The sequence below is a fragment of the Oncorhynchus nerka genome, linkage group LG22, assembly GCF_034236695.1.
Source record: "Oncorhynchus nerka isolate Pitt River linkage group LG22, Oner_Uvic_2.0, whole genome shotgun sequence".
NCBI lineage: Eukaryota > Metazoa > Chordata > Actinopteri > Salmoniformes > Salmonidae > Oncorhynchus > Oncorhynchus nerka.
The window spans coordinates 50960969-50977871 of record NC_088417.1 but is presented as its reverse complement, the minus strand read 5'-3'; the positions used below and the strand labels follow the sequence as shown (position 1 = coordinate 50977871).

Here is a 16903-nt window from a genome sequence, read left to right as displayed (position 1 = left end):
TACAACCTGAATGTGTATATGATGCCATTGAGGAGCAAACCAGAGCAGGATAAACTGAACTCACTCCCCTAATGAATACCCAGCTGGTGGATTTTGTACTATGTGAATTCTTGTTCTAGAGCTGCCAGTGGATGTCTTAGAGGGACAAGCTTGATGTAATCACTGCATGCTAGGAATATGGGACAAATACTAAACTTTTGACTACTTTAGTACACACAGGTGACATTTCCCAATACTTTTGGTCCCCTAAAATAAAGCGGTTCACCCGATATGGAGTCTGCACTTTAACCTCATAGTCAAGGTATAATTTCAAATCCAAAGTGCTGGAGTACAGAAACAAAAGTAATAATAATAATAATGTGTCACTGTCCAAATACTTTTGGATCTCATTGTATCTTGTAGTGAACCGAAGCTAAATGATCTGAACCTAAAGAAAAATGATCTATGTGCGAGTGAAATAAATGCACACTACTGAGCTAAGCCAAACCGAACAAGCCACACTGTATTGGGCTGGCCTGGTTACGCATCCACCAGAGTTGCTGGAATCATACTGGAAAGGACAAAGTGAAATGAAAATATCTGAGCCAGTACAGTACAGTTTAAGGTCAGCGCGGTTAGGTAAAATATTGAGGGACACCTTTAGGCTGCCAAGAATGCTTGCTCACCCCAATGCTGAGGTAGGGAGCGGAGTTGAGTGGTTGTGTTAAAGTTGTGGTCACACTAGTCGATATGTGGTGGCAAAGTCTTATAATACACAGAGGTTTGGGAGCCTGAACCACAAGAATGGCACTGAAAGTGCTCTCAGTTCCTCTTTTATGAAGTTATATTCAGCAGTTGAGACTGCTGAATATAACTTTGTATTCAATGGAAAAATGGTATTCAACGGAATAAATTGGAGCAGGGTTCAGATAGAGTGGATACTAAATGACATTCATCATGACCAAACAAATAGTTCAATCAGCTTTTGCTATGACATCCCACAAGGGGCTTCCCGTGTGACCTCACTTCCTTATCTCTCTTAAGCCTTGTTCACACTGCAGGCCTTAATGCTCAATTAAGTTTGGTTTTTCATATCCGTTTTGGAATACTGACTGTCCAAACAGCAAGTTACATGTGACCAAATCGGATGTGTGTGTTCAGACAGCAGTCATTTGCTGACATGGCTACGCTAATAGTAATGACAGGTGTGTGCACAGTGGTGTAGGCTGATTGGTGGTGGTGCCTGCCAAGCTAAGGTTCCTGCCATGGATGTTTCTCAGTTGCTTTGAATGTTCAAAATCATAGTGAAATAAACACTTTTAAAGCCTCAAAAAAGGATAAGATGATACAACTTTCACAACAAGTCATTTTTGGCTAGCCACAGCAATCAACTAGCTAGCTAGGTAGCTGTTTAACTTGAAATGCGTGGGGAAAAGATCCCGAATCTCCTGATTATTGTAAGGAAGTGCTATTTCTTATGCAAATGACCAGCTTACTGCTATTACATTGCTATAACTGAGACAACGTATTTTCACAGTAAAACATGTTAGGTCCCATACAGGATAGCTCCCACACCCACACACATACACACACTAACTTCCGAGGACACACAGATAAGACATACACCCACACATTGCGAGGACACACAGCCTTGACTTGCCCGGGTCAACAGCATCAATGTAACCGTATAGCTTCCGTCCCGCTCCTCCCTGGGCTCGAAGGTCACCAATTGAAACGCTATTAGCGCGCATCCCGCTAACTAGCTAGCCATTTCACATCAGTTACATGTACTTACATACTTAGTTTTCCAAAGGCTTTGAGGCATGATTAGCATGCTGCTAGGATTCATGTGAATTTTGGGGTATCATTTAATTTTTTTATTTACAAAACAGGCACTTGTCACATGTTCAGCCAGAACCACCTTTTGACTACTGATGTCATTTGTTAGCACACAATGCTGACCTCTCCTCAACAAAGTCAATGAGGGGAGAGCTAGTTGTAGGCCTACGTCATCCTGCCTTGGGTATACTCCCTGTGGAATACGCTTCAGTGATATCCGGATATGGAAAGTCCCCAGACTTACATGGGAAGATTTGCAGAAGCCCAGTGAGAGAGAGCGCAAAATCACCCTATGAACCAGTTGTACACTGATGCTCTGTAGGCTAGTTAGCACAATGGCAAGCCTCTAACCTAAATTGCTAATTACATAGCACTTCGCCCAACTATGTCGTGTAAACACTCACAAAACCTATATAGCTTGCCATTATACAATCCACACGATTATGGCACTATCATAAGGGTGCTGGTATCCACCGAAACTTCCAAACGTACACATACCTTAGGCTAGAAACTGGATGGCTTACATCTAGCCTCCACCACTTGCCACAAAGTTCTCAATTGATGCTTTATTTTTACCCCTATGATATGACGCAGCATCTACTATGGCAAACAGTGACATTAACATTTTTTAATTCAGCCAAAAGAAAATGTTTCGCTTAAACATGGGTGATTTCCTCATGTTGACAGGTTGTTTCATTAATATGGACTGTTGGTCCCCGGGTTATGTACAAAACTAAATTCATCAAGGGAACGCAAAATTGTGTGCAGTAAAGGTAAATGACAGAACAGAAAAACAGTTCCGTTTTTGTATAAAAGTTTATGCAGTTAAAATTCTAAACGTTACACCAAGAGAGAACACAAAACAGAAACACCATTGAAGGAACATGGGTGAATATTTTTTTTTTCTTCCAACAATGTCCTTACCAACAGTATCAACTACAAAGTGCTAATTCCTCAAGGCTAACTACAAGCACTTTATCATTTACATTTGTGTTATTTAGCATGCACGTGCCCACTATAAACAAACTGTATGTGTACAATTATGTCATGTATTAAAATGTACCTTAGAAAACAAAAAAAGGCTTTGCAAATCAAAAATGGTGTTCAACAAATAACGCTATGCAAGCACGATGAATCAGCATAATTACAGCAAGGTCAGTCCAATCTCCTCTACTTATTTTGTTGAGTTAAGTAGATGAAGTTCTTAAAATGTGGTGATGTTTCAGGCTAGGTCCTATTTCCAGTTTTCAACATTGCCTTGCTATAAAAGTGTTAAATAAAATATAAAATAAAATGACCAGAAGAGCCACATCAACTTTTTAAGCTCCTGAGCACAGCATTGCTTTACTAAAATGCCAATTCAGTGAATACAAAATGTACACTTTGAAATGATCAAAAAACATTGTCCTGTGTTTCCTGGATGCAGTTCCTGGCCAACGTCACCTGTACACAAGGCAGCCGTTCAGCTTAGCTAGGGTTAACTTAGGTCTCCCTTTGACTCTTTCATTTTTTCCCCCTTTCCAGGTCTTTAAGTTCTTCACAAAGCCTTATCTGAAATCATCCAGGCATATTTATGAAGTTGCTGCTCAATTAAATAAAAATTTTTAAAAACAGAACGCAGTTATCACACATTTGTGTCCGCTTGCTGTTAAGTCCTTAGAGTTCCAGCTGCATTAGGAGGTAACCACGATGACACAGCCATGACCATTTCCAAATCTTCCCTGTCACACCAAGATCATCTTCACACAAAAGCCACAACGTCATTCCCGTCACAAGTGTTGGTGTCACTGGGACTGGTCGGGGCAGCCCTCCTCCATGGGGCTGATAGCGGTGGCCTCGTCGTTGCTGCTGTCCACCTCCTGCTCCATGGCGCTCTCCTCGTCCAGCCGCTGGCTGGTGTAGTCTGTGATCTCCAGGAAGCCGCTGGGCTCCACCACCACGTTGGACTGACTGGAGTCTGGCATGATGGAGTACTGAGGGATCACCTGGGGAGTGGAGTAACACATGTTTAGCTTTTATTGTTGATCGATGTTTAAAGCTGAGATGATATGATGAGTGGTGTTCTATAAAAAGGTAAGTTTCAGAAATGTTTATCATATGGCTCACAGCAATTTACCTCAATGACGTCCATGTTTTCTTTGCTCTTGGCTGCTAGGCCCTGGATGCGGCTAAACTGTTCATGCAAGGGCTTGGAGTGGGACGAGTGATGCAGTGAGGCACCTGAGCTGCTTATGATCGGGCCTGAGCCCCCAAGCACCCCTGAGCCTCCCCCTGCCCCCATTCCCAGGGCCTTTATGTAGGGGCTGCAGTCACTGGACGAGTCCACCACCATGGGCTCGGCGCTGGGGTCGATCTCCGCCTCCATCATGGAGATCTTAAGGATGTCCGAGACAGAGGGCTTCTCGCCACCGGACGAGCTTGAGCTGGTGGGCTCGGCAGGGACGAGCTTGGCAGTGGCCTCACCGCTGCTGGATACGGGCGGGGACTGGTGGCTGCTGTTACTGCCGAAGGTGATCTTGGTGACGCTGGCGCCCTGGGTGATGATTGGCACCTGTGTTCAGAGACAGAGGCAAAAACAGATGTGGTTGGAACCATAGAAATATAATTACTCAAACAGATATTGACATTCAAGTCAACATTTTGTAATGAGTGGACATGCAGCCATATTGAATGTACCCATGAGTGTTAGTCAAATTGCCATGGTCTGAAAGGGCTTTTTACCATTCTAGTAATTATATTTCTATGGTTGAAACTAGAGTAGGGCATGGGAAAACTCTAAAACCCAGGTGCTTCTTTTGAAAGAAAAACAATGGGAATTTCTTTTCAGGTGGTTATAAGTGGAGGGCTTTGAAGGTTTTGTCAGGCTCCCTGCCCTGCTGTACAAATAACGATGATGTGATTGGAAGGGAATTGAGCATTGAGGCACGGTGCTCAGAGCTCCATCTTATCTTTTTTATCTTAAAGACATATCAAGGGACAGGTGCTGTGAATAAGCACAGGATTAACACGTCTTATTTCTGTATGGAATGGGAACTATGTACATCTGTGTATTGCAAATGCTTTTAAATGTGCAGGACAGAATCCATCTCGAGGGCAAATAAAGTTTAAATGAAGTTCTATTCTAAAGCATTATGGCACAATGCATCTGACTATTGATGATTCACTGTGTCAACCGGATCTGTCCCGGACAAATAAAATGTCAAAATAAATCAAATGGGCACATGACCCTGGATGTGCATCAAAGAGAGAGGGTACTCACCTGGCTTGTGGCAGGAGTCTTGTCTGCACCCACCGGGTGGTGGGCCTGTAATGGTGGTGGCTGGGACAGCTGTGTGTGGATGGGCCTGTGGTGGGAGGTGGGCGCCTGCTGCAACTTGGGGAGCTGGGGGGTAAGTGAGGGAGGCTTGGTGGGGGTGCCCAGGCTTGCCAGCTGGGGGGATCCTGAGGCAGAGGAGGGCCTCTCCTTCAGGCCCTGCCCTGGAGCCTGAGGCTTGGGCTGGTACTGCTCTTGGAGCTGGGGTGGCTTCTTCGCCACGGTGGCGGTGGAAGGCAGGCTATTCTGGGGCTTGCTGTGTAGCTGTGGGGGTGGGGTTTGGGTGGAGTGGGGTATGTGTCTGCCCTGCTCCAACTGGGGCGCCAGGTGTGACTGGCTTTGGTGGTGGGGGTGTGTGTGGGGCTGGGGGCGGGGGGCTGGGCTACAGCGGGTTGGATGGAGCGGTAGAACAGGCCCGTCTGGGGGTCCAGGGTGTCCCCCTCCAGTTCGCCCTCCTCCATCCCAGTTTCCTCCGCCTGCTTACTGTGGATCAGCTGGCCCGCTGAAGCCTGGAATAACAATGTACTATCATTGAGACTAGTGTCACAAGTCAAAGAAAATAATGCATACCAGAACATGTAATACTGGTAGATGGATAGATTGATACACTGGAACACTTACCCAGTGAACAGTGGGATCATATGACAGTGGGATAATGAGTATTACATCCACTATCTATAAACTATATAATTTGGAGAAAAAAATATTTGATAAAAAAAAAACATAGGTGAAGAAGAATACAAAGACTGACAAGGTCATGCATTCTAGGTAGGCATTTCTCTCACCAGTTGGACAATGCGTGTGACGGTGACTGTAGAGGAGGTAGGGATGGAATTAACCACCACGGGGGAGTGACTGGTGTTTTGCGAGGGCGCCCCCTGCTGCTGGCTAGCGGTCATGACCACGTCCCCCAAGCCTCCAGAGGATGGTCCGGCCCTGCTGGCTTTACCTGCACAAAGTTAAGATAGTCATACACATGGAACAAAACTAATCGACGTGAACTGCATCACTTCGAGCCATTCCTTAGTGAGCATGGGGAAGTACCGAACAGCCTGTTGTTTTTTCACATAGCAAATTTTAGCCGGGTTAGGGCGGAGGCAACAATTGGGTGTATACCCCTGAAGAATAAATTAGCAGAAAAGTGCATTATTTTACATCCATGGTGTAATACCATTATTAAGTGGTGACTAAGTATGATATACTTCAATGTATTTAACAACACATTATGAAAAGGCAGTGAACAACATCCATTTAGGGCCGAAACACTTCTGGTTTTCCTCCTCTCCTAATAAGGGACTAATTCAGACCTGGGACACCTAGTGAGTGCAATTCACTACTAGGTATAAACAAAAAACAGAAGTGTTTCGGCACTCCAGGACCGGAATTGAACAGCCCTGCTCGATATAGTGGACTACTGTATAGGGAATAGGGTGCCATTTGGGAAATACTGAGTGGTCAAGTCACGTACCGGCAGTGATATATTTAATGGGTGGTTCAGTCTCTACAGTGGACATCTCGGGGGAGCCTAGGGCCTGCTGCTTCTTCTCCTGGGCCATCTGAAGGGGAACAGCCATCTGGCTCAGGTCTATGGTTTGCTTCCTGGGCTTGGCCTCACCTTTCTCCTTCACTGTGTGGGCAACAGAGATTGATAGTGACAATCATCTCATAACCGACTCCATTTATATTTGCGGGAAGTGGGGCCACAAAGGACTGTCGCTTATAGGTGAATTAGAGTTCGGAGCAGTCTGAAAACTCATGTGTCGGGAGCTGGGACTTTCGTCCCAAGTTGAAGTTTAATTGTCACATGCACAAGTACAGTGAAATGCTTAAATTGCATACTCTAATCCAACAGTGCAGTAATCAATATCAAAATAGTAATATCAAAACATGTTTTATGTGTTGATATAATATATTTTGATGGAACCTCCTTTGATAGTTTATGTAATAACCAACCAAATTAACAAAATATAAATAATCATCATAAGTGATAAGAGGGAAATGTTGATGTCTGAAGAGATTGAATGAGACAAGATGTACAATTCAAATCATTGTTTCCTGTATACGTTATGATAGGAGATAGGAGACAGCGAGAGTAACATGCATGAACCAAACGTTAATGATGAATATATTATGAATAAGTTAAAATCATGCAAGTATAACTTGTCTGTGTTAGCAGTATATAAGAGAAATAACTGGTCTGCCCCGGCAGAGCTCCTGACAGATGGGTACAACTATGATGCATTAAGTTTGTTGGAACCTCTCCAGCCCTCTGATAATAAAGAATGATACATGTCATATTGGACTTCAGGTGTCCCTGTGTTGAATTTCCACGACAAGACTTACCCAGAAAGACTCCCAGATGAAGTCACCATTGGCAGGATTACATCATGTATTGACTCAGGGGGGTTGAATACTTATCTAACCAAGATAGTGTTTTATTTTGAACCAATGTGTTACAAATGTTAAAAATCTTCTTCCACTTTGATATGAGTATTTTGTGTAGACAGTTGTAAAATTTTTTATTTTTTTTAACCCACTTTGTAACACAACATGTGGAAAAAGTCAAGGGGTGTGACTTTTGTATGTATTGTACATGTAGGAAGGGATTAGGAGAAAGTGACTGTTAGCAGGATACATAATAATAATACATATGGAGAAAGCATAAGTGGTGGGTGTGTACGTGGTGGTGAGTGTGTGTATGTAAGTGTAAGTGTGTGGGTGTTGGTGTGAGTGTGTGCAAGAGTGACAGTGTAGGCGTGATAGGCGGTCCTTCATGGTTGGAAAGTGACTGGTAGCAGTAATATATAAATACTTATGGTAATACACTAATGGTAATATATACATGCAAACAAGAGTAATAGTGATCAGTAGCAGGATAAAGAGAGATACTGGTAATCAATAAACAGCAGCATAGTGGTAGCGGTGTAGGTGTGAGTAGTTGTTAGCCATTTAACAGTCGTTTGTATTACAATTCAGCTTTAGGGCTCAGACACACCTATAGTGTTTTCTGGCTGAGAGTACTTAGCACCTCTGAACGTAATTTGCGAACCGAGCGTGTATCAATTTTACATGAAGTGCTTTAAAAAAAATTGGCAGTCAGACATCTACAGCGGGTAAAAACACATCGCAATGAACGACTGGCAGACGAACGCTAGATCCACATTAGATCACACTTAATTAAACTAATCATGGTGTATAAACTAAAGATCCACATGCATTGATTCAGGTGCTTAATTGAATCAGGTGAGTTATTGCTGGGCAAGCACAAAACATTCTATGGCATTCGAATTCCAACTTGTTTCATAAAAAGAAATGCACCCCCCTCCAATTTAAAAAATATTCATATAATGAATAAAGGTCAATGTTTAAGATCACACATAACAATAGATATAGATATATATATATGACATAACAGCTGTAGCGAACCTGTGTTTATAAACGTGGATCTGAAAACATTTTGATGCCATATTTAAATTTTCATAATTAAAATAAAAAATGATATATGCAACACATTTTCCACCAACAGGTTCCTGTGCCAATGCACCACACAACCACCTAACAAAAACATACAGACTTTGTGCACAAAAATATCCTGGTTTGCATTTAACACCACAATACATTAACTCTGTCAACCTCAACAAACAGAAAACACATCCGTCCCTACCTTAAGCTTACCCAGTATTAAAGGCTTGGCTTCACAAAATCTGAATGTCATTAAAAACGTTTGTGTTTTGCAACAGATGTCTCTTTCCAGTCATCAAATTGCTGCTACAAAATTTATATTGATCGATTGATTTTATTTGTTAGTAAAATATTTATTAAAAAATCTATCAATTAAAAAAAAAAAAACGTATTTATATCAATATTCAGACCCTTCGCTATGATACTCGAAATTGAGCTCAGGTGCATCCTGTTTCCATTGATCATCCTTGAGATGTTTCTATAACTTGATTGGAATCCACCTGTGGTAAATTCAATTGATTGGACATGATTTGGAAAGGCACACACCTGTCTATATAAGGTCCCACAGTTGACAGTGCATGTCATAGCAAAAACCAAGCCATGAGGTAGAAGGAATTGTCCGTAGAGCTCAGAGACAAGATTGTGTCAAGGCACAGATCTGGGGAAGGGTACCAAAATATTTCTGCAGCATTGAAGTTCCCCAAGAACACAGTGGCCTACATCAATGGAAGAAGTTTGGAACCACCAATACTTTTCCTCGAGCCCGGCCAAACTGAGCAATCGGGGGAGAAGGGCCCTGGTCAGGTCAGGGAGGTGACCCCGATGTTCACTCTGACAGAGCTCCAGAGTTCCTCTGTGGAGATGGGAGAACCTTCCAGAAGGACAACCTTCTCAGCAGCACTACACCAATAAGGCTTTTATGGTAGAGTGACCAGATATAAACCACTCTACAGTAAAAGGCACATGCCAGCCTGCTTGGATTTTGCCAAAAGGCACCTAAAGACTAAGACCATGACAAACAAGATTCTCTGATCTGATAAAACCAAGATTGAACACTTTGACCTGAATGCCAAGCGTCACATCTGGAGGAAACCTGGCACCATCCCTACGGTAAAGCATGGTGGTGGCAGCATCATGCTGTGGGGATGTTTTTCAGCGGCAGGGACTGGGACACTAGTCAGGATCAAGGCACAGATGAACATTGCAAAGTACAGAGAGATCCTTGATGAAAACATGCTCCTGAGCGCTCAGGTCCTCAGACTGGGGTGAAGGCTCACATTCCAACAGGACATCGACCCTAAGCACACAGCCAAGACAATGCAGGAGTGGTTTCGGGACAAGTCTCTGAATGTCCTTGAGTGACCCAGCCAGATCCCGGCCTTGAGACCTGAAAATAGCATTGCAGAAACACTCCCCATCCAACCCGACAGAGAGGATCTGCAGAGAAGAATTGGAGAAACTCCCCAAATACAGGTGTGGCAAGCTTGTAGCGTCATACCCAAGAAGACTTGAGGCTGTAAACACTGCCAAAGATGCTTCAACAAAGTACTGAGTAAAGGGTCTGAATAACTATATAAATGTGAATTTGAAAAAATCCAACAGGTCCTAGATGTGCTCAATGGGATTGAGATCTGGGCTCTCGCTGGCCATGGCAGAACACGGACATTCCTGTCTTGCACGAAATCACACACAGAACGAGCAGCATGGCTGGTGGCATTGTCATGCTGGAGGGTCATGTCAGGATGAGCCTGCAGGAAGGGTACCACATGAGGGATGAGGATGTCTTCCCTGTAATGCACAGCGTTGAGATTGTCTGCAATGACAGTCCAATGATGCTGTGACACACTGCCCCAGACCATGACGGACCCTCCACCTCCAAATCGATTCCGCTCCAGAGTACAGGCCTCGGTGTAACACTCAGTCCTTCGACGATAAAGGCGAATCCGACCATCACCCCTGGTGAGACAAAAACGCGACTCGTCAGTGAAGAGCACTTTTTGCCAGTCCCGTCTGGTCCAGCGACAGTGGGTTTGTGCCCATAGTTGACGTTGTTGTCTGGTGAGGACCTGCCTTTACAACAGGCCTACAAGTCCTCCGTCCAGTCTCTCTCAGCCCATTGCGGACAGTCTGAGCACTGATGGAGGGATTGTGCGTTCCTGGTGTAACTCGGGCAGTTGTTGCCATCCTGTACCTGTCCCGCAGGTGTGATGTTTGGATGTACCGATCCTGTGCAGGTGTTGTTACACGTGGCCTGCCACTGTGAGGACGATCAGCTGTCCGTCCTGTCTCCCTGCAGCGCTGTCTTAGGCGTCTAACAGTACGGACATTGCAATTTATCACCCTGGCCACATCTGCGGTCCTCATGCCTCCTTGCAGCATGCCTAAGGCACGTTCACACAGATGAGCAGGGACCCTGAGAATCTTTCTTTTGGTGTTTTTCAGAGTTAGGACACTAAAGAGGCCTTTCTACCAAGTAACTGTGACCATAATTGCCTACCGTCTGTAAGCTGTTAGTGTCTTAACGACCGTTCCACAAGTGCATGTCCATTAATTGTTTATGATTCATTGAACAAGCATGGGAAACAGTGTTAAAACCCTTTACAATGAAGATCTGTGAAGTTATTTGGATGTTTACTAAATATCTTTGAAAAGACAGGGTCCTGAAAAAGGGATGTTTCTTTTTTTGCTATGTGTGTGTGTGTGTGTGTTTGTGTTTATGTATGTATATACACACACACACACACACACACAAATAAAGAAAAGGAAGATAAGGTTAGGCCTATCCCCAGTGAGATAGAGATATGCCAGCGACATGCTATGACACCGGCATGCATTTCTTTATGTTAGACGGCTACTGTGTCTGCGATACATATATAAACTTACAGGAGGTTAATTCGTACATTTTCAATCAGAATATTTTGTATAAAGATAAGTATTATATTGTTCGATTATAGGAGTAACTCTGGTAGGCTTGAAACATTCTTCGTCATCTCAAATTCGACTGTGGTAGTCAATAGGATTGCTGGTGCGCACTGCCTTCATATCACAGGTTTGCAGTAACTAAAGCTTAATAGCCATACCAAACCTTTACAAAATGTTTCTGAACTTTATTAGGGTAATATCAAAAGTAAGTTAATCCATTGTTTATAACGAATATAGGAGCAGGCTATAATATTGCGCAAACACAGCATGACAAATGGAACTTAATTTGGCCAAAGAAAATGTCTCAACAGAACAGAGTTCTGAACAGGATACAGTATATGTCAGCAATGACCAAAATTAGGCAAGTGCCCACCGCAAGTGCCCACAAATGACTGAAATAGACGGATGTTATTTATTTTACAACAAACCCTTATAACCCATCTTAAACTAAATTTGGAGCACACAATTAAAAATACAGATCTAATTTAATTTAGCCAATAAATGTCTCAACAAACAATTCTCAGACTGGATATTTTGCACTGCTTTGGTAAGACTCTTACCTCTGTCTAAATTGTTATTTTGCTTTGTGTTAATTATAACGTATTTATTCAAATAGGCTATAGGCAAATAGGAATATAAGCAATTTACTCAGAATGTCAACCATGCACTCCCCTGCTGTGCGCTACCTGATCCAATTCTGATCGGAGTAATTGTTTGATAGTGATTTTGGGGTGATTCTTTTTTTAATCTATATTCTGGATCTCCTTCAATTATTTGATTTACTTGCCCCGCACAAGTCATAATTTCGTGCCCTGTAGAGTGTATGCTTAATGACTAAAATGTAATGTTCACATGAGAGAGAGAAGAGTTAGTGGCAGGGCCAATTCGAATTCAATAAATTCAGTTTCTGAATTTAAATGGAATTGACCCCAACCCTGGTAAGTGGCGTGATAGTTGTCATGATGACGACGGTCAGTCACCTGTGGTCTGCTGCAGTTCCAGCAGGGCCTTGATGGTCGAGGTGGCCGACTGAGACATGTCACCCGTAGACACGTCCTGGTAGATGATGGTTGGGCTGGACTCCACCGACACCTCGTGCTGCTCAGCCCAATCCTGCCCCCTGGAGATGTGCACTACGGACTGGGAGTCTGATCCAAGATGACAACCATTACAATTCATGTTTTATATCAAATTGGGTTAATTCCCTTTAGATTCCAGACGATTTGGACATGGCATTCAAGTAGAAGGAAAGAACTGAAACAATTATATTATGTGAGTGGACCTTCCACCATTTAAAACTTTAAAGTGAAGGGAAATGTTGAACTTAGCTGAACTTAGCTGAATACTAGTACTACTATTCATACTACGGCTGAAGTAGTAACGGCTGTGTGAGACCACAATGTAAGAGCTATACACAGCAGTTTTAACTTGACCATGACTGATGTTCCCGTAATTAGCCTGCAGACTATATTACGGATTTCTTGCTCTGTGATGTAGAGTGACGCAACGTACCGTGACCGCTTCCGTTTGAGTCCTCGGCAGGCGGGGACCTGCCCTCAGCGATGGCACCCGACTCATCCTTGAGTGCCCTCTCCTGTGCGTAAGCAGGACCCACATCGGCCACTCGGGACGCCTGCTGCAGGTTCTCGCTCACCAGCTGCCTGGTCTGCTCGCTCACAACCGCTGTTTGGAAGATGGGCTTGGGCTTGATCAGCACCTGGAGAGGCATAAAAGGTTCATAAACATCATTCAATATTACACACGTAGAATAGTCTCAGAGAATGGCACCAGGGAAATTGTGTTTTTTTTATTGTACTTTTTCCGTAATTTAAAGCAGAGATGAGCACATCGTCAAGTGTCCTGGCTGGTGTTCCTTTTTTTTTTACATCATACAGTTAATTCATGTGCCTATATAAAGTGGTTGAGACTTAGTATCTTAAAGCTACAGCAATGATTTGTTGAATTATAGCTCCACTGACTTGATGTATTGGTAATTCAAGACAGAGATTTAAATATATCCAAGACAAAGGAGCTTTGAGTGCAAACTCCACACTTGTTGACACTACTTGTTGGGTGGCTGAAACTCTACGGGGTGAAGTTTCCCCTGGGTACAAACAGATATAAGATCAGTTTCCCCTCCACCAGTCCTAACCATTAGTCGGGGGAAAGACAAAACAGACCCAAGACCCAGCGTCAAGGGGCAACTTCCCCCTACACCGGCTGAGACGTCGCTGGTCTGGTACTGACCTGGGTCTTGCCCTGCTGGCCGTACACTATCTTGGTGGGGATGATCTTGGTGGTGGTGGTGGTGGTGGGCTGCACCCCGGAACCCATGCCTTTGGGCTGTGTCACAATCATCTTGGTGATGGGTCTGGAGGCTGTGATGATGGCTGGCTTGGACCCCGGAACACCCTGTAGGGTCTTCTCACCCTAAGGCACAGAATAATTCATATTAGGATTAGGGCTGTCAAACGATTAAAATAATGAATCGCGATTCATTTCTGCTCATATTTGGTGCTAAATAAAGATTTTTCCATTTAAAAAAAAGTTATAGGCATGTAAGGGACGAACACAAAACATTGTGGGTTGGCTCTAAGAAACAAACCTGTCTCTATGGACACAAAGAGCAAAAACCTGTCCAAGAACGTCATGAATTCCACAGAACATAAACCTGTGACTATACATTTCAGACGTCCTCCTATTTATTTTGACTGAGCCAGTTACAAAGTCAAACAAGCCTGTTGACATGATGATAAAGCTGCTCTCTTCTTTTGTACGATATGTCCAGAGAGTGAAAACAACAAGGCACTGATGTGGCAGGCATTGCCAGGTACCTGGGTGCAATGCAGGCCAGCCTGGTGTGTGCACCTGCATACTATGACCACCACTGTAGTGGACATTCCTCCATGTTGATGCTGGGCTCTGCTTTGAAACACCCCATATATTTCTCAATTGACTCCTCTTCATCAGGTTCAGAATAACTCAAGAAAAGGCCAGCTTTATTCTTTGGAGGCTCTGACTCTGTTGCTTTATCAGGTTGCTGTGCAGGCCTGTCTTCCTCCAGCAAGTTGCTGACCAAAGCCCACACCTCACCCCCGTCAGGCTGGAAAGGCACTTCAGGTCCTTAAACCTTGGGTCGAGTGCTGTGGTGTACTTCATCCATGTGAGGTTGGTGTTTTCCTTGCATTTCTCGAGGTCTGCTGTGAATGTCAGCATGAATCTTACCACTTAGGCAGAGTCATCATCAGAGCTCTCCATCACCCGAAGGAGATGGCACAAAGCAGGCACAAAGCAGGCAACACCACTGAGCATGAAATGTAGTTCAGTCAAATGCCTGAAATGGAAGATCATTCAAAATCACTTCAGTCAATTGTGAGACTAATACAGGCACACCACTCTCTTTCTCGCACACACAATTTACACACTAGCTCTCTCACACACAAAATATTATTATAACACTAACAGTGAGATAAAGATAACCGGCAGGGCTCCAGTAGCGGCTCCAGCTTCTGCAGTTTGTCCAGTTCAGCTGTGGTTGGCATGGTGACGTCCGTTTTCTGTTCGGCCAGTGCATTTCTCAGTGGTTGTTGGTTTCTGTGGACACGCTTTACCATTTGCAAAGTGGAATTCCATCTTGTTGTGACATCTTGTGCAAGTGACGACTCCTTTTGCCCATTTGCAACTTGCTGTTGTCCTAGTTCTGCAACGTTTGGTGGGTTGTGTTTGAAATGCCCAAAAATAATTCAGCATTTGGCTAGGGCATTGTCAAACCCGCTGTTCTGTAGGGACACTGATGGCCCTTTGGAGACTGTGCATGGTGCAGGGCAGGTGTTCAAAAGGAAGATGTCTCGCATGTTCCATGCACTGTCTGTGCAAAGTGTGGTAACTTTGTTTTCAATGTTCCCACTGATTCCCACATCCATGAAATACTTGGCGTACGTTTCAGCATTGTGCCTCTTCTGTCTTCATTATGGCCAGAGGGTGTGAATGCAGCGTCCAGTTTTCACTGATGTGATGCGCAGTAACCCCAAGGTAGTTGTGGTTACTCACCAAAGTAGGTGGCAGGTAGCCTAGTGATTAGAGCGTTGGACTTGTAACCGAAAGGTTGCAAGATCGAATCCCTGAGCTGACAAGGTAAAAATCTGTTGTTTTGCCCCTGAACAAGGCATTGTTCCTAGGCTGCCATTGAAAATAAGAATTTATTCTTGACTGACTAGTTAAATAGAGGTAGAATAAAAATAAATAAAAAGTCCATTGGTCTCAAGTGAGAACAGCAGCCGCTGCATGTTTCAACTCCTTTCATAGCCCTCTCGCTTTCATACAGCTTGTGAATTCTTGTGGCTCGAGAGTAACTCATATGTTGAGTCATTCGATGAGATCCGAATGATATCCCTCATGCCTTCATCCTCCACAATGTCGACTGGCCTGCAAGCTGTAGCTATCCACTTGGCTATTGCTTATGTGCTGCTCGTCGACTTGTCCACAGGCCTCCTGCGTGCATACTCTTCTAGCTTAGCCTGCCGAAGATGTCCAACATTGCTCACGTTACTTGTATTTCTGGCGTCTGTTTCGGTTGTAAATTATAACAAAGACTCAATGTACTTCGGTGGTAAACAAATGCAGCCTTGCAGTAGATACAAATTAATTTGGTTTTTATCCAGAGAGCCACCTGGGAGGGTTTTAAAATAGAATTAGCCATTTACTAGCATTATCCATCATTCAGTCAAACAAGTAGCTAGCTAGTAAACTAGTTGTCAAACTAGTGCATCGGCTGCCGGGGCTTGAATTTGAAATAAGGATGGTTTCAGGGGGTCAAACTAAGAAAAATGTGTTAATGGCGTCAACAAAATGAAAGACATTAAAATTGTAACGCATTAAAGCTAGCATTAACTTTGACAGCCATAATTAGCATACGTACCAAATGGCACCCTTTTCCCTATATAGTGGACTACTTTTGACCAGAGCCCTATGGGCCTTGGTCAAAAGTAGTGCACTATATCAGGAATGGGATGACATTTGACGCTACCATAGTCATTTGCCTTTCTTGCACCAACACTTTCACTGGTCTTTTCTTAACCTTTTGCGTGAAGGGGGCAGTAGTCATTTGCCTTTCTTGCACTAGAATATGCAACAGATTAGGATAGAAAACACTAAAGTTTCAAAACTGGTCTTTTCTGATAAAAAAATCCAATCAGGAAGTGCCTCTTATTTTGAAACCTCTCTGTTCCTATGCATGCCTATCCTCCATTTAAAGGGATATCAACCAGATTCCTTTTTCTCTGGCTTCCCTAAGGTGTCAACATTCTTTTGACATAGTTTCAGGCTTTTTTTTTTTTAAATGAGCATGAAGGATCACATTGCGTAAGTGGATAGGTGAGGGCTCTCAGA

The 16903-nt window shown here is 43.6% G+C and overlaps 1 protein-coding gene across 1 annotated transcript in view; it reads right to left on the bottom strand.

Annotated features, from left to right (window-relative positions):
• Positions 1-2615: 2615 nt before the first annotated feature.
• Positions 2616-16903, bottom strand: part of LOC115105306 (BRCA2-interacting transcriptional repressor EMSY-like) — a 32207-nt gene continuing 17919 nt past the window's right edge. Inside the window, 9 exon segments of the mRNA XM_029627200.2 lie at positions 2616-3803; positions 3935-4369; positions 5078-5493; positions 5496-5640; positions 5917-6080; positions 6600-6758; positions 12496-12663; positions 13028-13232; positions 13763-13945. Of these exon segments, the coding sequence (XP_029483060.2) occupies positions 3603-3803; positions 3935-4369; positions 5078-5493; positions 5496-5640; positions 5917-6080; positions 6600-6758; positions 12496-12663; positions 13028-13232; positions 13763-13945 (2076 nt within the window). The 3' untranslated portion in view covers positions 2616-3602.